Below are 26,107 nucleotides of genomic sequence, written 5' to 3'. Positions count from 1 at the left end.
CTCCAGGGTCATGACCCCAGTCTCCCTCGTGTGTTCCAGTCACACCCTACCTTCCTGAAGTTATCAACCAAGGGCCCACTTCAACTATTATTCCATCAACTGGGTTAACCCACTGGTGGGGTTATAGCCCACATGATCCATTCATTCCCTAAAAGTCCCCATTTTTTAACCTTGCTGCTTTGGGGGTCATGCTTTCCATATGTGAGTTTTTTGGGAAAACATTCCAGATCCAAATCAAAACAAGAACCACTAATAGTCTAATAACCAATTAAGAAATTGTTGGTAGAAGCAGTTCACTAGCTTTCCTTAATCCTGAATGAGAGGAAATACCATCCTCTGATTATGATGGAAGTTCTAACTAGTAAAACTTGTGACTATTTCAGTATGTCTCCAAAGGAAGCCTGGACTCATTCATGGGTACATATATGCCTGCGCGCGAGAGCGCACGTGTGTGTGTGTGTGTGTGTGTGTGTGTGTGTGTGTTTAGTAGATGCCAGGGTTTGCACTAATCCTATATGAAGGATAAACAGTGTACACAAACAGAAAAGGTAAATCTTTTGGGGAGGAATATTCTAGAAGGTGAGATATGTAATGCTTACTTAAATGTAAAATTGTGAATTTGTTGAGGAAGTCACTCTTGCACTAAAATGTGACAGAGTATTGAAAAACAGAATATCGTGGTGAAAACAGAGTACTGTGTCCAGGTTGTTTGGGGTGCAGAGACTCAAGAGATCATGCAAGAGATGTGCTGAAAGTCAGTATCAGCCTGACCACCCAGGTCTCTGTCTGTCAAGGTGAGGTCCTTCCTGAAGACAAGTGAGCCACTAAAGGGACCAGGTTCAGCTCAGGAGAAAAGACCACAGCTGCAGATTTAAGTTTTGAAATAATTGCTTTGGCCACGTCATACAGAACATCATACAGAATAGCCTGCAAGAGAACACAGCTGCGTATGGAGAGTGTCAACATGTGGTTCCCACAGTTGTCCAGGGATAGCCGTCGCCTGACATGGAATAATGGTGAAGGAAATGTCATGAACTTAGAATAGACACAGTTCTGGGGAAGCAGAAATGGTGGGGAATGGCCCTAAGTGTTGTCTTATGAAGTGAAAAGATTGATACACCTATTACTAATACAGGGGACTCTGAGAAAGACTTAGGGACCCAGGGAGCAAAGGTCACGGTTGCAAAAGATTTCAAGTAGGAGGTTGGATGTGAGTTCAGAACTCAGAGCTGATGTCTGGGCTGTTTTTAAAATATACATGTCTCAAGTTCAGGCAATTTGTAGTTTTGTTTATTTTCATTATTAGTGGAGTTTTTAGAAAAAGAATGATTCTATCCATAGGAACTCGATCTTCTTTCTGGAGAACTGCATTCTTAGGTCAATTATGAAAATACAGGAACAACTACACGGAGATTCATAGGAGGATGCTTCAGTTAGATTTATCCTGCAGCCTAAAGATGTGAGAGATACAGAGTAGAACTGGAGATATGAGAAGACTCTGTTGTGGAATAAAAGCAAAGTACATGCACTTTTTAAGGAGGACTGGTACAGGAGGGCGGGACACTTCTGTGAAGAACTGGGCGCTAGACCTTTGACAGGCCTGCTAACCTGCAGAGCCACAGACTGCTGAATGGAGCTGGGAGAGGATGAACTAGCATTTGAGACTTCTTCACTCTGTTGTACTCCACATACACATTATTGCGGGGGTCTTCAAGTGACCCCCCCCATCCACACATACCTATCCCCTTATTTTCAACTTAATGTGTAGTATAGTTTAGCACAGCAACTTACAATCTTCTTTCTAAGGTTTTTTGTTATCTCAATTTGCATAAAATGGTAATTGTTAAGCTTGCTTCAGAGCGCTAGTCTTCCCCATGAGGATGTGGAGTTCAGCATTCTCAAAAGAAGCTTCCCAAGGGGACAGTGTCTCCTCCACGTTCTTGTAAATCCCAGAGGACTTGCTGATCCAAAAAGTGTGATTATAAAAGAGAGAGGAGATCCTAGGGTTTTTGTGGGTGATAATTTGCATAAAGTCATATAAAAATTATTATTTTTAATTATTCATCTAAGCTGAATCAATAAAACACTAAATAAATTTAAATTCTATTTATTGTATTTCTATAAGATTAGGAGCAAAATCAACAGACCAATGATACCAAAGTATTACAAAGCCATATCTCATGAAAAATATGAACGAAAAAGTTGATTTTTAAGAAACTTTTCTTAATCAGAAATTAGTTGATTTTTCCTACATATTATAGACATTGCTTTGGGGCTAAGCATCATTAATCCTCATCAATGTTTGTTACTATACCTAAATATATTTTCAAGTAGCATTTGTGTTAATATGCCAGAAAAAAAGTACCTCAGAATCTAGTGTATGCATGCACCATTTTGACCTAGTTGTCTAGGACGGTCATTGCTTCTCTTCAAATATCACCTTTTCTATTCCATCAGCTCGTTCTAGTCCTCCTCTGCCTTTCCTACCTTGTAGTATGTGCACAATGAATCATCACTGACAGGAATAAACCGCCCTGGGACCAAGCATACTTTCCTGTCCCCCTTGAACACTCCTAGACCTGGGCAACATTTTGGATTGCCTGCTTTTGGAAGTACTTACTCCTGGGTAGGACAGGTGTGAATGAGCCCACGCTGCGGGCACCAAGGACAGCTGAAGACGCCTGCCCTCTGGTGCCCACCGTCCAGAATCATTATTATGAGAATGTAGTCCCATCCCGGGCTGCTTTAAAATCACCAGGATGAGACCGAAGACACTGTAAATACCCTTCCAGAATTTTCCTCTTTTGAAATACTGGTGACCTCTGGCAAAGTGGTCATCTTTCTGGTTAGAGCAACTCAAGTCAAATTTGCTGAACAGAGAAGTTTCTGCTGATCTTTGAGAAAACTGAGGGTCAGTCACTCTGGATGTCCCTCAGAGATCAGAGGGAAGCGTCCTCGCACAATCATCCGATCCTCCACGGGCAGCCCACAAGGGTAATAATATGTGGCTTCTCTTGTTTTCCTGAGCTCAAATTTCCTTTCTTCAAGCTCTCAAACATGGATTTATTCATGAATCTTTTTATTATCTGAATCGGGTGGAGACTGTCCCCCTTTGGGAAGGACTGCTTTGTGCACACCTCAACACAGCCTCCGCCCAGTTCTGCTTTTGTTCCTATTCTGTCTCTTTTCTGGGCTTTGCTGTCTTTGGCACGTGACTTTGTGAGCCTGGAAGAGGAAGATCCTAGGACGAGGGTGGGGGAAGCCGCAGCCAGCCTCTCCCTCCAGCTGTCCAGGAGCCATGGGCTTCAGGGGCCACGTCCACCCGCCTGCCTGTAAGACAGCAGCTCAAGTCACCTTCACGACCGAGCCAGTGCCCTCTCTTCCTGCGCCACTGAGAACGGCTCTGCAGGCCTGTCTGCCTGGAGCGTGCCCCTTCCCCGGTGGCTGCGCTAGGATGCTCTGGAGACGCGTGTTCTGCGTGAGCATCTCAGCAGCGACTGGCGTTCCCCTTGCCCTCTGGCCCTCGAGTTCAGGGTCCCTGCCTCTTTTCACTCACATGCACCCCCAACGGGAATAGAATCCACCCTTCAACACCACAGGAAGCAGTACCATGATAAGGCATGAAGATTATATTCAAAAGATTGACTGCTTGCCTCAAGAAATATTTGCTCCTGGTAAGACTGTGTGTGACCAACTGAAACTGAAGGCTGAGTTTGCTCATGAAGATTCCCTTTCAGACACCGTTCTGTGCTCTCATGCAAAGGGAGTTTACCCTACACACACACTCCACCCCAGGCCCCACGTTTCCAGGGTGTACCTCAGAAATACCCAGCCCCAGTCACAGAACCATAGGTATATTTTACCCATTTACTCATTTTGGGAAACTATTAAGATTCTATCAAGGCAGATTCTCTATTGCAATATGCCTAATAAACTTAGTTTTTTTGTCTAGTAATTTTATCTGGTAGTCTCATGTGGATTCTAAAGGTTATTTGTATAAATAATAATTAAAATAAAGGTAAATGATGCTTACAAATGGATACTTTTTATGGAAGACTGTGCTAATGAGAATTCTTTAAAAGATCAGAGTCTTGAAATGTATGCTTTTTTCAGATTTTTAAATTCAATGGAATATTTCTAAAATCATTGGGGGAGTTTATAAAATACTTTAATATACTTTATCTTTTTTGAGTTATCTTAAGACATGGTTATGTATGAAATTGTACAATCTTGTCCCTTGCTCTAAAGGTGGACGATTTGTTTAGGTGTTCAATTCTGACTGAGTGCAACTACATCTCAGACACTGCTCTGAGCACTAGGGTACATCTGCGAGCAAAACAGTGTTCTGTTGTAATGAGGATGACATTTACAATAATTTGAACTTATCACACAGCCAACCAATTTATTTACCTATACATACTACTTCAGTCAAAAGAAATAAATACAGGTTAAATTTTTGCCTGAAAATGTGATTTTAAAAATATAGTGCGACTTCTCTGTTATTGACAGATAGATTAGCTCTGAATGTAAGAAATTCGACTTTTTCTTCCTAAAAGGATTGAGCTGAAAGCTAGGTCATCCAGCAGTGCATCTGCCATATGTCGGGGGTGTGACAGAATGAGAACACTTATAGCCCAAATTAAAACATCTCCCGGTAGTCTCCCAAGTGATTCGGAAATGGGAAAAAATAAAAGCCAAGGTCAGAAAGATGTCACCATTTGAACAAGCTGTCAAGTAGCCTCCTAGGAGACATGTTCAGATGACCTCTGCCTGAGCAGAGTGAGTCATCCGGCCGGGAGGAGGGTCGGTGCTCTGTGAAGCCGACCAGGGGCTGGGGGCCACTCTCTTCTGTTGTCTCTGGGGAGAAACACACACCTCTTTTCCTTCCTATTCTCTCCACACTTCTAAACTGCTGCGAGAGGGTCAAGATTCTTTACATCTTATGATTTCAAAATAGATTGATAATTTGGCTGAGGCACTGGGGAACGGGGCATTATGGAGTGGAGATGAGGGGGCAGGTTCCTCCAGGAGTTGTGGCATGAGCCAGCCAGAGAGCTCTAAGCAAAACCAGCTCCCTGCCAGGTTCAGGGGTGCAGGCTTGTATCCCAGTGACTCCAGGGGCTAAGGCAGGAGAACTGCAAGTTCAAGACCAGCCTCAGCAACCCAGCGAAGCCCCAAGTAACTTCATGAAGCACTGTCTCAAAAAAGGGGTGGGGGAGCCCTGGGGATGAGGCTTCGTGGTCAAGTGCCTCTGGATTCAATCCCCAGGACAACAACAACAAAAAAATACAGCTCCCCTGCTTATAATAGGCTTCGTTGTCCCTTGGAAAGTTTCACATAGCATCGATTTTGTTGGATGTTAACATGATGGGGATTCCCAGTAATTTCATTGATGCTGAACATTTTACTGTGGGCTGGTGGATATTGTGAGAATAGCAGATGCAGTGAACTGTATGGTACAAGCAATCCTCACATCACAAAGCTTGAATTTAAAAAATAAAATGGAACAACAAAGGAAACCGTGCATGGCTGTGGGTTTATGCGAGGATGACGGGAAAGGCCACACTACAGTCTGTGACCAGTTGGGTGAGGTCTTGAAAATGGGTGGTAGAGACAGGTGCTTTGGAGAGTTGACATTTTAATATAAATGTCAAAAAGAACACAGTGACAGGAGGAGAAGACCTGGCGATACCAGTGGTGACAGCGTCTCCAGCCCAGGAGGAGCCGCTGTGCCTGGAAGAGAGGCAAGAGCCTGGGGACGGCAGGGAGCAAGTAGGGACGAGGACCTGGGGCCACCCGCTGCAGCCAGGGGATGGGGCCCAGTTGAGGTCACCTGGTGATGGCAGCTATTGGGGGTTTTAAGAGAAAGAGTAAGAAAGCAGGTGCAGAGTCTAAAAGTACTCACTGCTTTACGGACAGCACAGAGATCAAAAGTGGTCCCTGAGGAAGCCATCATACAGCATTGCACCTGCTCAGTAGAGATGGTGGCTTGGCCCTGGAGGAGGCAAAGGGCAGGAATCCAGGGATTGATTTGTGAAGGCTTTGGAGGTCAAGATAAATTGGATAATAAATGGACAGAATGGTGAAGGAATGAAAGGAATGAATTATAACTGTATGTAAGACTTGATATTTAGTATATAAACCAGCCACAGAATATGTTGATAGTTTCTCAAGATGATTTCATTGGTTTGTTTCATGCATATGATGTGTTTGTTTAAATGAAAATCTACTTTGCACGCTGAAAGTAGTCGTTAGCATGTAAGGGCATGTAAGAATTTTAAGAAAGTGTAGGTGTGCCCTGTTTTCATCAATTCATCTTTCAGTAATCCTCTAAAGCTACTGAAAAGCATATCAACCACAATTGCCAAGTAAACATGAGTGGCTCACATCTTTATGTTCTTACATTGCTTTAACCAAATATAGGGTTGATTGAAGATAATATGTTCATGAATGTCTCTTGGCTGACTGAAATTTAGATTTGGTCCCTAAAATGGAAAATACAAGGATCTTAAAAATATATCTTATGTGTGCATGAATGTGTGCATTTTCCAACTGACGGGTACTGGAGGGAGAAGGAAGGGACCAGGCTGTGATTTACTCTGCAGGCACCATTTATCTCTGTGGGTGAGGAAAGGTGAGAGCAGCTACCAGTGCAGTACAGAGATTAAGATAGGCAGTGTTAAAAGATGAAACTGAAAGGTACTGAGAATTATGCACAAAGAATTAACATAACTTTTGGCCATTAGGAGATTCCTGGTATTGCCAGAAGAGGAAAATGAAAGACAAACTGGCAGGATTATGAATGAACCCTCTTCATAAATACAGGTGGTTCTATGACTTATATTATGTGTGTGTATATGTGTATAATCTAAATGTACAACTTTACATAAGATAAGAGTAGAAAAATGTTTATTAGCATTTAAAAAAAAAGACAACTTTATGGAGAAACCTACCAAGTATTTAAGAAACAGATAATTCCAGTAATTTTTAAGTTTTTAAAGAGTATTTAAAAAGAAGTAAAACATCCATTTTTTTCCAAAACAGATATTACAATGATTATAAATCCTGCCAGGATTGGATTATAAAAATCAGATCAGACAAATATATTACATAGTGTGTATGGTAGGTGTCCCAAAATGATTTTTGAGTGAGTTAAAATATTAACTTCAAGAAGGCTGAAATGAGATAACATAGTTGACTTCAAGCATTTGAAGGGTTTCCACATGGAAGACACTTGTTCTCTTTACTTCATTAGGTAGTATTAGGATCTTTTAATGTCTGGAGTTGTTCAGATTTAGACAACTACCTCATGAAGCACTGACCCTTCCTTGTTTCTTTTTGTAGCACTAGGGATGGAACCCAGGACCTTGAGCATGCTAGGCACGTAATCGATTACAGAGCTATATGCCCAGCCCCTTGTTGCTCTATAATAATTTAAAGCAGAATATGAACATATTGTAGGATGCTATAAAAATATTGTGGAATTGAGTTTTCAAATGACTTTTAGGCTGTAATCCTTACAGGATTTTATTATGGTTTGATCTCCATTGTCCTTCACAAGTGTCATATACTAAAGGCTTGGTCCCAGCTGATGGCACTACTTCTAGGAGGTGGACAATGTAGAATGTAGGGCCTAGTTGAAGGAAGTGAAGTCATTGGGTTTGTGCCCTTGAAGATTATACTTGGACTCAACTCCAAACCATCCCTTTCTGTCTCTTTCCTGGCAGCCATGAAGTGAGCAGTTGGTTCTACTACATTCTCTTTGCCATGATATTCTGTCTTACCACAAGCCCCAAACAACAGATCCAAGCCACCATGGGCTGAAACCAGGCAGAAACAAATCTTTTCTCCTTTTAAGGTGATTTTTCTCAGAAAATCTGATTAATATAGATTCTAAAGAATCACTTCAGAATTAGGAGAGGGGTGAAAGTAAAAGAATAGAAAAAGCTAATCAAATAAATTTTTAATCCCCAATTTTTCATCTGTAATAATAGTTTTAACATTCTGGTATTTCTGCTACAGTATAGAATCAATAAAGATTCTTTCAGGGCTGGGGATGTGGCTCAAGCAGTAGCATGCTGGCCTGGCATGCACAGTGTACTTGGTTCAATCCTCAGCACCACATACAAATAAAATAAAAATATTGTGTCCACCGTAAACTAAAAAAAAAAATATTAAATCTCTCTCTCTCTCTTAAAAAATTTCAAAAAGAGTCTTTTACATTTAGATTTGATGAGGACATACATAGCATGTGTGCTTGCTCTCTCTCATGCTCTTTCCTCCACTCTCTGTCTCTCTCCCTGTGCACACACACACTCACACATTGCTTGCTTCAACCTTGGGGAGTAACAGCTGTGTCTCTGCACCACACCTTCCACGGTGGTGCCACTCTCAACCCCTGAGGGGAGAGAAGGGTGTGACTGCAGGGTGGACCGCCTGTCCCAAAAATCCTGTGAGACTCCAGGCCCAGAGGGCAGAGGCAGAAGCAACAGGGTTAGATCAGAGTCCCTGAGCCTTCCCATTGTCCAAGTCCACTCTGGCCTAAAGGATACTAAAGATTGGCAGCTGCCAGGTGCAAGGGATGTGTCAGAATTGATTTGAGGAGGGGCCTAGAAGAACACTGCTCAGCCCCAGGAGGAGGTTTCTCTTATTCTGTGCCCTTGCCCTTGTCTGGGACCATTCTCTTTGGACTGCATCAGGGCCACAGTGTGCATGCCCTGGAGGGAAAGGGAGGGCAGGCCAGAAAAGCAGCCCAGGTGTGAGAGAGTGGCAAATGGGTTAAAATCCTAGTGCAGGCTCTCAAAGGCTCAGGGTCCTTCATTTCTTTGGGCTCTAGGATTTAATGCTGTCCCTGCCAAGTACCCAGGTTGTGCCAGTAGGGCAGAGAATTGCCACAGCCACCTCCAACAAAGCATTTTTGGGTTTCCATGCCTGTGGGGCTCCTCTACTTCCAGTGACTATGAGAGCAGATGAGATTTGGGAAAGAAATAGTGCCTTAAACTAAGTCAAACTGCAAATGTGTTCCATTTTAAGGAAATGGGAAGGAAGAAGCAGGGCTGCTGCCAGAGGCCTCTGCACTGGAGCCATGTGAAAGAGCAGGGGCAACATCCATCTGGGTTCACAGGTGCAGGGTGAGAGTCTGCGCAGACACTTTGTGTCCTAGGGGAGGTGGCAGGAGTATCTTCAGGGCAGCTTGGGGTGGCTGGATAAACCGAGATCAGTCTGGGAGGCCAGGAGCCCATCTTCTGGCATCACCCTCCACAGCCTTGTTAGCCAGATATCCTTTTGGAATCCTTGAAGCTGTCTTAGGACAGGACATCTGCTGATGAGGGTTTGTTTGTCCTGATTCTGTGTTGCCCCCTGTGAGTGGCCTCCTGTGCCTGAATGTCAGCTTCCAAACACTTGGGGTCACTGGGCTGTGGGGATTTCCTGGTTGCTGGGCCAGTGACCTGGTTGTAGAGCAGAGGGTATATCACTACCCTGGGATGCTCAGGCCTTCTTTCTGCACATGAAGCCTGGGTTGGACAACCAGGAGGGGATCCTACAACCACCTCTATCCCCTACCTCCCACAGAGGGAGCTGCCAGGCCTCCCACAGTCTTCCTTGTTGGGATTCAGGAGTGGGCCACCTGTTAAGTTTTGAGGCTGTGGAGGTAGGCAGCAGGTGTCTTCCATAGTTAGGGACTCTGTTCCATGCTTTCCTAAGGAGGGCCTGATTCAGCTGCATGTCCTCTGTGGGTTCCTGGGCCCTCTTTGGGGGTGGATGTTATGCAACAGTTTCCCAAGTGGAGAAGAGCCAAGATGAGGTTTTGCATTTCTGCTAAAGAGGAGAAGCTGATTGCTTCTCCTGGACAGTTGCAGGTGACAGGTCATTGAGTAATATGTATCCCCCTTCATATTTGGGGATAGGCCCTTTGTCCCTAAGGTAATGCTGAGGTGGGTGAAGCTGTTCTAGTGCAGCAGACATGGTCAGGATAACCAGTATATCTTATGTTGGACACTATTGGTTGGAGGAGCCATAATTCCAACCTTGGAATGTTCCTGCTTTGGTTTCTGAAACAGTTGTCAAGGCCACTTGGCACACATTGACTCTTATCCTGGATCCTGCAGAAGTTGCTATGTGTAACATGGAGTCACTTTGAGTAACCCATGGTAGACTGAATCTTGGCTAGTCACCACCTGTGGCAAGTGACAGAACTGCCACCTACATAGAGGAGACAAGTCAAGTCTGGTGTTTCTTTGGCCCTGTACCATGTTGATTTCACACTCTGAGCACAGCCAGGCTGATGGTGTCTGAAGAAGACAGCCAATGAAAGATAGAAAACCAACATTGTGTCTGTCTTTGGACACTGTGTCAATGAGACTCTGGCTGTTTGTTTATGATTGATTGATTGATTTCTTTTGTCCTTTCTTTGTGAGACACCTCAGAACTTGGGCAAAACTGCTGGGCCTTATTAGGACCCCAGAAAAATGTTTTGACTGGAAGTCGAGGTTCCCTGATGAGTGATTTCTCTCTCCCATCTCTCTGGGTTGCTGTAGGTCCTTCTCACTCCCCCTACCATGGATATACATCTCTTTGACTACACAGAGCCAAGAAACTTCTCTGACATTAACTGGCCATGCAACAGCAGCAACTGCATCCTGATTGATACAGTGCACTGCCCAACCATGCCCCACAAAAGCATCCTACTCTACACACTTTTCTTCATTTACATTTTCATCTTCGTGATCGGCATGATTGCCAACTCTGTGGTGGTCTGGGTGAACATCCAGGCCAAGAACACAGGCTATGACACCCACTGCTACATCTTGAAACTTGCCATCATGGACCTGTGGGTGGTCATCACCATCCCCGACTGGGTGGTCAGCCTGGTGCAGGACAACCAGTGGCAAATGGGTGAGCTAACCTGCAAGGTCACGCACCTCACCTTCTCTGTCAACCTTGTTGGCAGCATCTTCTTCCTCACATGCATGAGCATCGACTGCTACCTCTTCATCATCTACTTCACCAGCACCTCCAGCCGCAGGAAGAAGATGGTGTGCCACATCGTGTGCGTTCTGGTGTGGCTGCTGGCCTTGTGCTTGTCTCTGCCCAACACCTACTACCTGAAGACTGTGGTGTCTGCTTCCAACAACGAGACCTACTGCTGGTCGTTCTACCCTGAGCACAGCATCAAGGAGTGGCTGATCGGCATGGAGCTTGTCTCTGTTGTCTTGGGCTTCATTGTCCCTTTCTCCATCATCACTGTCTTCTACTGCCTACTCTCCAGGGCCATCTCAGCCTCTGGTGATCAGGAGAATCAGAGTATCCGGAAGATCATCTTTTCCTATGTGGTGGTCTTCCTTGTGTGCTGGCTCCCCTATCACGTGGCAGTGCTGCTGGACATCTTCTCCATCCTGCACAACCTCCCCTTCACCTGCCAGCTGGAGAACACGCTCCTCACAGCACTACATGTCACACAGAGCCTGTCCCTGGTGCACTGCTGCATCAATCCTGTGCTCTACAGCTTCATCAACCACAAGTACAGGTACAAGCTGATGAAGGCCTTCACCTTTCAGTATTCTGCCCAAATAGGCCTCACCCAGCTCACCAACACCTCCAGAGTGTCAGAGACAGAGTACTTGGTGCTGGAGCAAAACTCCAAATGACCTGCTGTGCAGAGGCCACGTCATGGAGCTTGTGAACATGGCTTATGGTCTTCATAAGAGAGCAAGGGAGCTTTGGGTCTTGATGCCCAAGTGACATGAAGAGGAGAAGGCGTCATAGAGTAAGATGTCACATTGTGCATCTTACTCTCTATCCAGTGCTGTCTGTCAAAGTCAGCTTCAGGAAACACTTGACTGGACATCTATACAACAGAACCTTCTGCTCTTCCTGAAATTTTTATATGTTGAATTATATTTAAGTCTTCATTTTCTCACTATTGGCATACTGCATAAAAAGTATTGGAAAGTTAAATGTATTTTAAATATTGCATGGGAGGTATAATCCTACTCAGATTGCTGTAGTTTTAAGATTAGTTTGACTTTAGTTTTACTAAGGGTGTCATTTTTAACTAATTTAAAGTTATGTATTTATATACATGTATATGCATATATATAAAGGTACACCATTCTTCACTGAAATGTGTTCTTTATAAAAGTTTTATATCTCTGTGGTAAGTTGTATTTGCACAGGATATGGAACAAAAATGGCTTCATAATGCTGTTTGGGATGTTAATAGTTTTGCAGAGTTACATTTAAAACAAAAGAAGACTATTACAGGCTACAAACCTATGCATAGAATGAACAGAGTTCTCTTAGTCTGTAAGTTATTTCTTTAATAAAGAACTTTGTTTCCTAAAAGTGCATTCCTGAAAGTGTGAAAGTGTGCCAGCATTGAGGTAGCATTCATGATGTTGCTATGTGGACACACCTGGCACACACAGTCAAGCTGAGCAAGAATAAAGAGAGAACTGCCACAGAGCAAACTGGAGGGTTAGTGTGGGTGAGTGGCATGAAAGGCACAGCATTCAAAGTGCTGAGTGTGTTTTAGAAGCTCCTCAGGTGGTGTTGGGGAGGGAGGTGGTGGGCAGATGTCTGGAGACGGAAATGCAGGAAATGTGAGCCTGGATTGGCCAGGGCTCCTCTGCTCCCAGCACCAGTGTGACATCCCCTCACACAATCCCTGTTGAAGGTTGAAGGCAGCGCTGCTTTTACATTCTTAGCAGACCTAAGAAAAAGCTGCACAGGAAATGCATACTTTCTACTTACCATAGACCAACTAATTACATTTCTCCCCTGTCATCTGCACCAGATATATCCCAAGATCCCCTGAAACCTGGAAAGTACCTGACTCATTATGTATATTTTATGTATTTACTACACATTCTCCTAGACATACACATTTACCGTACAGTTTAATTTATAAAGTAGACACAGAGATCAACAATTTTGAAAATTAGAATGACTATATAATTTTCTGTAATAAAAGTTATTTAAAACTTAGGAATTATGTATTTCTAGAGTATCCCATTTAGCCTTTTGGGGGGCTGCAAGTAACTGAACTGCAGAAAGTGAGCCTGTAACAAAGGGAAGGCTATTGACTGTGCTTGAGGCAGTAACCAAACTCTGGCTTCTGCATTTCCACATGAACCTTCACTGGGAGGACTCCTTGGAGGAGCACTATCAGAGCCACAGGAGCCACAGCCGTCTACAGACCTGGATTTTGGGTAGGAGCTCAGGGAAATGTCCTTCCCATCTTAGCACAGGTGAGGCCATACACAGGTGGGTCTTCTTGAGATCCAGGGGCTACTGCCCTTTTGGAATGTCCCTGAACATATGGGCTCACCAAGACTCACAGCCCAGGGGTCCCTCGGAGTTACAGATAGCACCATTTGCAAAGGCTGCACAATCTGAGTTCTGAGGCCAGGCATTGTGGCATGCTGACTCCAATATGCTTGACACATGTCCACAGGTGCATGCATACTGTCATGAATGCTATAATAATAGCAGATCAATAAGTGAAAATGCAAGAGAAAGGAAAAATAACACAAGAAACTCACAAAGTTGGGGAAAATCATAACATGATAAATACTTATTACCATTAAAATGGGGCCATGTTTACCCTGAGGCTTCTAGAGGTCAAGTTCAAACAGGAAACTCCCAACCAATGAATTGAGGAGGAGAATGGAGAACAGAAAAGCTGAACTTACGTTGAGTGTTCAGGCCCCTCCCACTCAGTGTGGACCCCTCCTAGCCCAGGAGTTCAGGCATATAGATGCATAGTGCTGGGTTCAGGTGGGGTTCCTTATCCATTCACAGACGTCTCCTGTGCCTCCCAGCTTTAGTGACTCCTATTGCCCTTGCTTAGTGGGACCATGGACTACTTTCTTACCACTCTGTAGAGCCGGGTGACCACTCGGTAGCTTTCACCCACTCTGAGGTGCAGAGCAGTTAGGAGGTTTGTGGAGAGCAGGCTGTGCTGGCTCCAAGCCATTCCACACTATGCAGAAGAACACTGCCCATACCTGAGCTACCCTGTTTTATGAAGCAGCAGATTTTCCTGGGCTACACCCTTCTGAGTCCAAGTGATGAGGCAGAATGACTCATGCCTTGTCAGACCAAGTGGACAACCACCAGATGCTGGGTATACAAAATTTACTGGAAAGAATTAACCCAACTGGGCACAATGGTGCATGTCTGTAATCCTAGACTCACAGAAAGCTGAGGCAGGAGGATCACTGGTGTCAGGCTAGCCTAGGCAACTTAGTGAGTTCCCGTCTCAAAATAAAAAATAAAACTCTGACAGGTAGCTCAGTGGAAACATGCCATGCTATGAGGTTCAATCCCCAGAACAACACACAAAGAAATAAGAAAGAAGGCAATGACCCAGCTGTGCAGCAGCAGCATAAGGCACAAATAGATACATAAGTGAATCAGGTTAGTAAAAAAATTACTCCCTGTGCATTCACTAAATTAAATCAGAGACACATGGACTCCTGGGCACATCAGAACCTCATCCAGAAAACCAGGACCATGAGCTTACCAGACACTGCAGACTCATCACTGGAACACCAGGAGAGGCACGTGGGAGACTCATCACTGGAACACCAGGAGAGGCACGTGGGACTGTGGCAGTGGCATTTCCTTCTTCATCTTGTGTTTTAGTTAGTAATCTGACTTTTTTCTCGTTCTTCCTTCATTAGCATGGACAGAGGTTTATCTATTTTATTTTTCAAAGAACATCTTTTTGTCTTGTCATTTATTTCACTTGTTTCTTTTGTTTGAATTTCATTGGTTTCAGCTCTGATTTTTTATTTATTTCCTGTCTTTACTGCTTTGGGTATTGATTTGTTCTTTTTCTGGGGCTTTGAGATGTAGTGTTAGAGAATTTTACATGTTGTATAAGTGTTCCCATTTACCTCTAAGAATTTTTTTGTATTTCACCCTTGATTTCTTCAACTGTCCATTCACCAATCAATAGTGTATTATTTAGTCTCAATTTGTTAGATATTTTACTTTATCATTGATATCTAATTTCATTCCATTGTGATCTGAGAGAATGCAGAGTATTATCTGTTATTTTGTATTTATTAGGACTTCCTTTGTTGTGTAAGATATAGTCTATTTTAGACAATGAGCCTTGCTGTGGAGAAAAAAAGTATATTTGTTCATTGATTGATGAAATATTATCTATATCTATATCTATATCTATCTATCATATATATATATATATATATATATGTAATATCTTTCAATTCTAAATTACTGATTACATTTTTTTGTTCTATGGTATATTTAAATAGATTTTTTGGGAAAAAAGACTCTGCTAAGTGGAAAAAAGATGAGCAACTGAATGGGAAAAATATTTAGAAAGGTCATACCTGACATATAATTTGTATCTGGAATGTATAAATGCATATAGAGATGTATACACAATTAAAATTATTGAGGTGTACATGTGTGTGTGTGTGTGTGTGTGTGTGTGTGTGTGTGTGTGAGTTTGTGGATAAAATTTTATTTTCAAAATTAACCTTTAAATTGTGTTTAATTGCAGGTGAATATTTATATTGTTTGAAACTTTTTGATTGTTTTGTTGCCAAGAACACACAGGGACATGTGTGTTCTTGGCAAGAACAACAGCACTTACATCACATCCCAAGCCTTTTCATGTTTGAGACAGGATGTGTATATATTCCCTGGCTACATGGATGACATCAGCCTGCCTCAGCATCCCAAAGATCTGCAAATACAGATGTGGCCCTCTTCAGCCAGGGCATATTGAGTCATTTAGGGAGTAATTGGATGGAACCAATACTTCAGAGACACTAGAAGTTATCATGGACAATGCATATGGAAATCTTTCTGCTGAAGGAAATATTAAAATTACAATGGAAACAAGGAACTTCACACAGTGTACTATGTCATGTTGTAATAGTAATTTTCCAAGGAACACTGCACATCATTTTTTGTGCTAGTTATTATAATGACCAGTAAAAAGCATAAAGCCCCTGCCCCATGAAGCTTATATGCTATGGGTCAGGAATTACCTAAAGGCCCTATGGGAAGGGAAACAGAAAGTCCAAGGATGTAAAGATCAGGATCTTTCTAGCTGAAGGGGGAAGTAATGGAACACAGAAGAAGCAGGCACAGGATAGATTTGCATGTCTTGTAAGCCAGAAATGTTTAAGCAAGCTTGGTCATCTTTGCCTTGAAAAGATTACTGTGGATCTGGGAATGTATCACATGTTTGGAGAGCAAAGGTGAGTTAAAGATAAAGGTTATTTGGAATTTTTGTAGGCAAAATGGACAGGATTGGTTTATAAGTGAATATAGAGTGGCAGGTAAGAGATGACATGAATCATTTCAAAGCTTCTTGGCATGGACCACTGGAAGGATTGTGGTACCATTCACTGAGGTGGGGACTGTTGGACAAGGACAAGGGGTAAAAGCTAAGATAGGTGCTAAATAGGCAGCTGGATATCTTGACTGATACTTTATAGTATCTGGTGGGGAGATATGATTTTTAAGTTTTATATGATGATGATAACAAGGCTTGGGCGTGATTTCCTAGGAAAAGAGTATATAGTGAAAAGGAGCAAAGTCAAGACAAAAACTCCAGAAACAAAGCCCTAAGTGTTAGAGATTGTGCCAGAAGATATGGCTGAGAAGGAGGGGCCAGAGTAGCAGGAGAAAAACCAGTGGTGGAAGACAATGTTTTCAGAAGGAGGAAATACTCAACATTGTACATGAAGCTCAATGAATTAAGGAAGAATTCCAAAATAGTCAAAGGACCTAGTGGAGTAGAGGCCTTGAGACATTAATACTACAGATGGAATGATGGGTGGAAGCCAGTTCAGAGATACCTGAAAGGGAGGGAGAGATAATAAAAGGAGAGGGCCAGCATATGTAGCTCTGGAAGGAAGATGAGATAGGAAAGATTCGAGGAGGAGACATGGGATCCATGGTGATGTGTCTTAATGGGAGCTTCTGGGACACATTTAAATGTGCATGGGAAAGGTCCAGTTAGGAGAAAAATGGAGATTCATAAGTTTTCTGAGAGGATTTTGCTTCAAATTCCTAACTCTCCACTTTTCCATAGTCCTCTCAGATTACCCCAAATGGAGATTTCTATTCCAGTACAAGTGTGAATAGAGTTGTAATCAATATTTTAATTTAATTCTTTCCGATTTACCCAAATAGAAATTAAAGGTGTTTACTGAGAGTGATAAAAATTCTGTGAGTGTTTATGTGTGAATATGTGCACATTCAGGCGTGTTTGGGAAGGGGTGTTTGTAAAAGTTTCAAGACTCTAGGGAAGTAGTGTAGTCATATGTCACTAATTTGAAGTTTTGAAAACAATTCCAAAATCAGCTTTATCATTCATTTATCTTTCACATAAAAAAGCGCACACTTTGAAAACCTTAAATTGTTATCACAACTTGAAGCAAAACAATTTGCAGGGAAAAAAGGAACTCTTTTCCATTTAAATCACTCTTGTTATTTGCAGGTAAGACAGCAGATGTCATAAAACTCGCATATCTAAACTATTCTTTATCAAATGTAAATACAAATATACTTAAGGAAAGCGGCTTACATCAAAGAAGAGGTCTATAGCATACTGTCACCCATACTTAATAGTCCACATGGGGAACTCCTTCTTAACAGGGACTTGGAAGAAGGTATGTGAAAGAATGCTAAGGAAAGCCACCTACCCTCAGGGGTAGATGGGGTTTAGTCATGGTCCACCATTCTGTCCTGCCACACCGAAGTTTGTTTCCACAATGCTGACAGGTTGCCTCTAGAGCAAGACTGGCACAGAGTCAAACAAAGAATTGCTGAGAATACTGGATCATGAAGAAATTTTACTGTGACCAGAATCTGAAAAATTATATACAGTACCACTGGGAGCCAAAGGATGACCTACATGAGAAATAAAACAACATAAGTTAGACATTCTAGGTTCACAACATCAGAATGAAGTCCACCAAATACAAGCAACAAAGAAAGTAGCCATGGATTATCATCATTGAAGTAGGGTTTCATTAACAAAGTGAATACAACATTAAAGTAAGTGTTTAATCTGATGGAGCTAAATCATGTAATTAAATGTTAAAAAGGGACACATACATCTGTATTTTTTTTTGTGTGTGTGTGTATGTATACTGCCCTAAGTGTATTTATACTGTCATAAAGCTATGAAATGATGCAGAAACCACAGCATAACTTGAGTATTTTTAGCTCCCTTGGCTTTGAGTTACACTACTATTATAACCCATAAAGGGACACTGGGTCTGGGGGCAATTACACACACCTGCAATCCCAGCAGCTCTGAAGGCTGAAGCATGAGGATCATGAGTTCAAAGCCAGCCCCAGCAAAAGTGATGTGCTAAACCACTCAGTGAATCTCTAAATAAAATAGCACATTGTACTGTGGATGTGACTCAGTGGTTGAAATCCCCTGAGTTCAATTCACATCACCCTCCCTACCAAAAGTATAAATTGGGCTGGAGACAATTCACAGTAGTGCTTGCCTAGCATATAACCATGGCCTCGGTTTGAATTCCAATATTGGGAAAAAATAAAAACAACTGAGTAGACTTGAAAGTGAGATTTTTGGGGTGGCGGCGGGGGCGCGCCTGTGGGGAGAGGCGGCGGCTGAGGCTGCGGCTGCGAGTGGGGGGTAGGGGGGGGAAGAACCAGGGAAGGGTGCAGGGTGAGCGGAGAGCAGTGTTCCTGAGGCGGCAGCGGCATCTCGGGCGGAGGAGGAGGAGGGCGGGGAAGGAGGATGGAGCAAGCTGGGGGTTGGGGTTGGCGCTAGCCACAGCGGCTGTCCTCGTACTGTGGGAGAACGACTGGCTGCTCCTGGAAGTTGTGGTGTCGGGAGCCGGGCAGGTGCCGCCACAGCCGCCGCCTGGGCGGTGGGGAGGAGGAGGGAGTGGCAGGGTTGGCGGGGTCGGGAGGGAGGGACGGGCAGGGGGAGCGAGCTGGGGAAGACGGAGCTGGCTCTGCGGGGGGGGGGGGGGGGGGGGGGGGGGCAGCGACCGCAGCCTGGGGGACGCGGGAGGATGGAGCAAGTGGAAATCCTGAGGAAATTCATCCAGAGGGTCCAGGCCATGAAGAGTCCGGACCACAATGGGGAGGACAACTTCGCCCGGGACTTCATGCGATTAAGAAGATTATCTACCAAATATAGAACAGAAAAGATTTATCCCACAGCCACTGGAGAAAAAGAAGAAAATGTTAAAAAGAACAGATATAAGGACATACTGCCATTTGATCACAGCCGAGTTAAGTTGATCTTAAAGACTCCTTCTCAAGATTCAGACTATATCAATGCAAATTTTATTAAGGGTGTCTATGGGCCAAAAGCATATGTGGCGACCCAAGGACCTTTAGCAAATCCAGTAATCGATTTTTGGAGGATGATATGGGAGTACAACGTTGTAATCATTGTAATGGCCTGTCGAGAATTTGAGATGGGAAGGAAAAAATGTGAGTGCTACTGGCCTTTGTGTGGTGAAGACCCTATAACATTTGCAGCATTCAAAATTTCTTGTGAAGATGAACAAGCAAGGACAGACTACTTCATTAGGACACTGTTACTTGGATTTCAAAATGAATCTCGTAGGCTCTATCAGTTTCATTATGTGAACTGGCCAGACCATGATGTTCCTTCATCATTTGATTCTATTCTGGATATGCTAAGCTTAATGAGGAAACACCAAGAACCTGAAGATGTTCCTATATGTATTCATTGCAGTGCAGGCTGTGGAAGAACAGGTGCCATTTGTGCCATAGATTATACGTGGAATTTACTAAAAGCTGGGAAAATACCAGAAGAATTTAATGTATTTAATTTAATACAAGAAATGAGAACTCAAAGGCACTCTGCAGTGCAAACAAAGGAGCAATATGAGCTTGTTCATAGAGCTATCGCCCAACTGTTTGAAAAACAGCTACAGTTGTATGAAATTCATGGAACCCAGAAAATTGCTGATGAAGGGAATGAAATTAGCACTGAAAGTTTGGTCAGCTCCATAGATACAGAAAAACAAGATTCTCCTTCTCCAAAACCACCAAGGACTCGAAGTTGCCTTGTAGAAGGGGATGCTAAGGAAGAAATATTGCAACCACCAGAACCTCATTCAGTGCCGCCCGTCTTGACACCTTCTCCCCCTTCAGCTTTTCCAACAGTCACTACTGTGTGGCAGGACAATGACAGATACCACCCAAAGCCAGTATTGCATGTGGTTTCTTCAGAACAGCATTCAACAGACCTCAACAGAAACTATAATAAATCAACAGATCCTCCAGGGAAAAATGAATCAACTATTGAACAAATAGATAAAAAATTGGAGCAAAATTTAATTTTTGAGATTAAGAAAGTCCCTCTCCAAGAGGGACCAAAAAGTTTCGATGGGAACGCACTCTTGAATAGGGGACATGCAATTAAAATTAAATCTACTTCATCTTGTATAATTGATAAAATGTCTAAGCCACAGGAAGTAAATTCAGGGGATCTAAAAGTTGATGAAATATCACAGAATTCTTGTGTGGACTGTAGCGCAGCACAGTCAAATAAAGCTCCTATTACTGCACCAGAAGAATCACAGAAGAATTCAGACACATCTCCAAGGCCAGATTGCTTGCCTCTTGATAAAAAAGGGCATGTAATGTGGTCATTTCATGGACCTGAAAATGCCACACCTGATTTATCTGAAGGCAAATCCTCAGATATGCACTGTCAAACTATGAAAACTGAGTTTAACACCAATTCCTACAGCACACGTTGAAACCTTTGTGGATCATCAAAATAGTTCACCTCTATTCAGAGCACCCCTTAGCTTTACTAATCCTCTTCACTCTGAGGACTTGGATTCAGATGAAAGGAACTCTGATGGTGCTGTGACCAAGAATAAAACTAATATTTCAACAGCAAGTGCCACGGTTTCTGCTGCCACTAGTACTGAAAGCATTTCTACTAGGAAAGTATCGCCAATGTCCATTGCTAGACATGATATGGCAGAAACAATACTTTTGGGTGCTGAAAAAGATGGTGATGTTAGTGAAGATTCACCACCGCCCCTACCTGAAAGAACTCCTGAATCTTTTGTTTTGGCAAGTGAACATAATATACCTATAAGATCAGAATGGAATGAACTCCAAAGTTAGGAATGGTCTGAACAAATAGAATCTAAAGGCTTGAAAACCTCTGGAAATGGAAAATGTGATCATCCAGCAGGAGATATTCACACAGAGACTTGTACAGAATGTCCATCTACTTCCAGTGAGAAGAAAGATCAAATAGCAGAGAGTCCAACAGAAGCCACAGATATTGGTTTTGGTAATCGCTGTGGAAAACCCAAAGGACCAAGAGATCCACCTTAGAACGAACATGATTCAGGGAGCTAAAAGACACTTTAAATTTACTGGAAAATCCAAGTGCCACTGAAAGCCAGATTTATAGTATTCCATCTTTAAAATGTGGGACTAATAGCAGTGTAGATTGTTACCATGATATTACTTTGCTGGGACCATCTACCTGCCTTAGGAAAAAGTATTAAATATGGTTTATTTTGTAACTTCAAGTATTATTGAATTAATTTCTCTTAACCCTGTTACATGCTGCTTGTAGACATGTTAATATAGTAATACTTTTATGATAAATTGAGTTTAAGGACTACTCTTTTGCTGTTTTATCATGTATGCATTATTTTGTATATGTACAGGGCAAGTAGGTATATAATTTGATAAAGTTGCAGTCATAAAATATTATTAACAGAAGATGTAAGAAATTTCTGCATGGTCTAAATCTTTGTGTACCTTATTTGTAAATTATTTGCCCTGAAGTTTTAGAAAATAGTTTTTGAATTTTAAAAATGCTGGATTCATGCAGCCAGCATTGCAGGTTATCAGAGATGAAAGATTGTAATAATAATACATTTTGTAAATTGTAAGCAAAAAGTTATTTTTATATTATATACTGTCTAATCGTCATCCTAATTGTTCTTGTTTTCATCTAGTCATGGAGATTCAGTAAGTGCCTTGGAACAATATTGAATTCTCTTAGCTTGTGTGTGTTACTTTAATATTTGAACTCAACTGGGATTAGAAGACTATCAAAATATGTTATGTTTCAGAATATTTGACCTGCCATTAAAAAACAAAACCAATTTTACAGTGCCAAAAAAAAGAAAGTGAGATTTTTTCCAAACTTCAAAGTCATTAATCTTGTTTTCAATTTTTAGAGTGATAAGTGCAGCAGAGAAAAATTCAACTGAAGATTGTCTTCAAAAAACAATAAGAAATAACACCTGAAGAGTGTCTCTTTGGAATTTTGCTACTCATTTTTCAACATTAAGAATGTATTAGCAGGATGGGGTTGTGGCTCAGTGGTAGAGTGCTCACCTAGCACATGTTAGTCCCTGGGTTTGAGCCTCAGCACAAATAAAAATAAATAAATAAAAGAAATGTATTGTTTCCAATCACAACTAAATAAAGAAATACATAAATAAGTGAAGAATGTGTTAGCTGAATCACATAAAAAGCTAATTGTTTAGGATACAATGTGTACTTTCCCCAAGACCATCATTGTAAAATGCCTCAACACATCTCCATTTCCTGTCCTAAACAGATCATATAACATTAATGCAGAAGAGCTCTTTGAAAATATAAAACATGCTGATACTCCAGATTTATTTTTTTCATTATATTAATATGAATCTTGATTATCTTTTTGTTGTATTTTTAAAGAGACTACATTTTAGGCAATCAAAATCTTTTCCTTCTATGGATTCATTCTTATATTAAAAATAGTTAATTTTCTTCCACATAATTCTCCAGGTTAACCATATCCTTAAATTTCCTTTGTTCCTAAAATATTTCTGAAAATATCAAGGAAGAGGCTTGTCTTGATAAGTTTAATAGAAAAGAAAAGCAAACCTTCTCAGGATTTACTTTTTTCTTTTCTATAATGTATTAAGGACACCACAGTAGATATATATCCTAAATATATTATTTTATGTATAAATATTTAGAATATATATATGTATTGTAAGGGCTCCTAACCGAAGTATATTTCCAACTATATAATAGTCAGGTATTTACTCATTTAGAGTTTACACCTGGGTTTAAAGATTTAACATATTCTTATATGAAATATCTTTTATAAACAAAACTACAAATTCTAATAAGAAAGATTTAAATCCCTCCCTGAAATTTTGCTAAAAAAGCCCAAACCCAAACCCAAACCAAAAGCAAAAAAAAAAAAAAAAAACAATAAGAAAACACTGCTTAGAAAAATCATCACTCAGATGGAGCACCTGACATTGGAGGAATTCTCCCATTTCCTTCATCTATTGAGATGAAGCAAAACTGGGGTGGGAAAGAGAGGAATCATCCCATGGATCAGTGGTGCCTTGGTTTTCTAATTACTATTTTCACTCTCAAGAGAAATGGAGGTACTGGTTAATACCCAGAGCCAGAACATCTTAGCTGACTTCCACTACCACCTAACAACCAGATGAGAAATGAATTGAGACATATCCACCATTTAACAAGGGCCTAGAACAGACAACCACACAAAATGCACAGATGCCTGAAATGTATACAAAAAGAGCAGTCATTTGTTGAGTGAGTGAAATCTAATAATTGATTAACCTTTTAGATCTTCCTTGAAAGAAAACTAATTCTTAGCTCTTTTACTAATGATTGACACCCACCCTTTTAATTAAAGGGCAGGAGAAGGAAGGAACTTGGAGAGTTATGGGGAAGAGAATTATCATCTATTTTAACATAAGAAAGTATCCATATAAGGAGAATATTTATATTGCCTAAAACACAAGACCCATATTAACACAGTGGAAATATAAATCAGGAACATCAGTATTTTTTTGTTTCCAAAGAGCTTTTTTTCTGTATTAATGTTTTTCGATCAAAATTAGTTATAAGGAATTTTCACATAAACAGTATCTTTTATACACAGGGCCAATATAAACCTTAAATTTTAGAATGATTTTATATTTATTAATTCAATTCTATCAAGTATAAGAATAATATTAAAAAGAAATTTAAAAATTCCAAGTTTATTCATGGAGGGCAAAAACTCCATTGAACATCATAAAAGAGATAATTAAAAATTATTATAATATTAAAATTCTATAATACGATACAATATAATAATTCAAGAATTTACTAAAACTGAAAAGTATAAATTTTGATAAAGGAAAAGAACAACTCATTTTGTTCTACCTTTCCTTGGAGAACTCTGTGGGGAAGTTGGAGGAGGAGACAGCTGAGAAGATGCCTTTGTATTTTATCATCAGCTGGATTCTTGTGACATTCCAAAGTTCCTTCCTCAGTTAGGGAAAGAATTTTCTTTAAAGCTTCTGGAGAGCCAATGCCTATAAAAGAAAAAATAACTTAGGTTATGCATTTTGAAGACAAAAATAAATAGTAATGACTAAATACATTTTTGTGTTAAGATTTACTTTTACAGTCTGATTCATCTTACCTACAATCTAAATGTTCTTTGTGTTACTACTCATGGTACAAACAGATCACCAAAGGCACAAGATACCTGGATTTTTTTCATAAACATGTAGTTTTAGTTGTATGTGTACACAATATCTTTATTTTATTTTCACGTGGTGCTGAGGATTGAACCCATTGCCTCACGCACACCAGGTGAGTGTTCTACCTTTGAACCACAACCCCAGTCCTGAGGTTTTAGTTTTGACTGGTATCTAAAAGACTACTACAGATTGTTTTTGATATTTTACTTTGTATTTCAAACCTGAAAGTTGTCACTTTTATTCAACAATGAAGAATAAACATACAATTATAAAACATCTGAATTTAGGATGACAATGTCACAGCCAATTTCAACTCCAGTTGTTTCAGCTTTAGGATGGAAACACATTGTAGTGTGGCTGGAAATGTTAGCTGTGGAGAAGTGGAAATGATGGAGAAAAGCAAAGGGGCAAGGGTTAAGAGGAACTTTCTCAAACAGTGAATGAAAGAGCTGTAGGAATTCTGTGCCCTGATACTTAAACAAGCACATTAAAGAGGAGCAGGAGACACCATGTAAAAACACTGTGTCAGAGAGACAATGACAGAAGACCTCAGCAGAGGGGTGGGCCACTGCAGGATCCAGTAGCATGAGGATTTAAAGTGGCTCAACATTATTTTTTAGAAATAAAGAAGTCAAATTTTACTTTGAAACAAAATTATTTCATTAATTAGAATGGGGAAAATCCCTCTTATTACCTTTAAGTTACTATTTTATATAACATTGCTTTAAATATATTATACTAAACATAATAAGATGTCAAGTAATATTTCAAGCACATGTAATTTCATAAATCCAAAATGAGCTAAAATATATTGAGTTATTCTGTATAGAAAATGGGAGAGAGCTTCATATGTAGGCACACATGCATTATATAAAATATGGCTAAAAAGCTGTTTTTAGCTAAAAGGAAGACTGATCATCTTCCAAATAAAAATGTCAGCACAGGAGACAGAAGTCAGTCTGCAGGGAATTTAGGAATACATATCTGTTGAGAGCAACAGCAATCAAGACACCTGTGTTTGATTTTTTCAGATAGGAAGAATGACACAAAATATTTAAAAGAGGACTGATGTCAAGTAAAGGTGTTCTTTTCTCACATTCCCATAAAACTCAACAAGACACTCACTGGTCAAGAGGAACAGGGCAAGGATAGAGTCCGTGAGTGTTCCAACACATTAATAATGTCCAACTCACATAATGCAGGAACTCCATTACTGCCAAATAATTTTATCTAAACAAACTCTTTGCTATCCATCCCCTTTTAAAATTTCTTTAGTTTTATTAGCATTGTTTCCTTCTACCTATATGTAGAAATAGAGAGCCCATCCATTTCATAAAACTTACTTGTTTTACATTCATATAAAGGGCCTAAGTTAGTAGATAAGTTATTTTTAACATTTTTTTTTAGTTTTAGGTGGACACAATATCTTTATTTTATTTATGTGGTGCTCAGGAATGAACCTAGCACCCAAACATGCTAGGTGAGTGCTCTACCCATGAGCCACAACCCCAGCCTTAGGTGAGTTATTTTCAAAGGGAAAATTAAAAATG

At 40.9% G+C, this 26,107-nt stretch overlaps 1 protein-coding gene and 1 pseudogene across 1 annotated transcript; both read left to right on the top strand.

Moving 5' to 3' along the window:
• Nucleotides 1–10,559: 10,559 nt before the first annotated feature.
• LOC144372593 (atypical chemokine receptor 3-like) lies at nucleotides 10,560–11,757 on the top strand. Its single transcript, XM_078035937.1, has one exon. It carries the CDS (start codon nucleotides 10,560–10,562, stop codon nucleotides 11,646–11,648), a length of 1,089 nt encoding a protein of 362 aa, XP_077892063.1. The 3' UTR covers nucleotides 11,649–11,757.
• Nucleotides 11,758–18,996: 7,239 nt separating this feature from the next.
• Nucleotides 18,997–21,372, top strand: LOC144372592 (tyrosine-protein phosphatase non-receptor type 12 pseudogene; annotated as a pseudogene).
• The last annotated feature ends 4,735 nt before the right edge of the window (nucleotides 21,373–26,107 follow it).

The sequence above is a fragment of the Ictidomys tridecemlineatus genome, unplaced genomic scaffold, assembly GCF_052094955.1.
Source record: "Ictidomys tridecemlineatus isolate mIctTri1 unplaced genomic scaffold, mIctTri1.hap1 Scaffold_135, whole genome shotgun sequence".
NCBI lineage: Eukaryota > Metazoa > Chordata > Mammalia > Rodentia > Sciuridae > Ictidomys > Ictidomys tridecemlineatus.
Note: the sequence above shows the minus strand (reverse complement) of the source record. Positions and strands in the feature narration are given on the sequence as shown.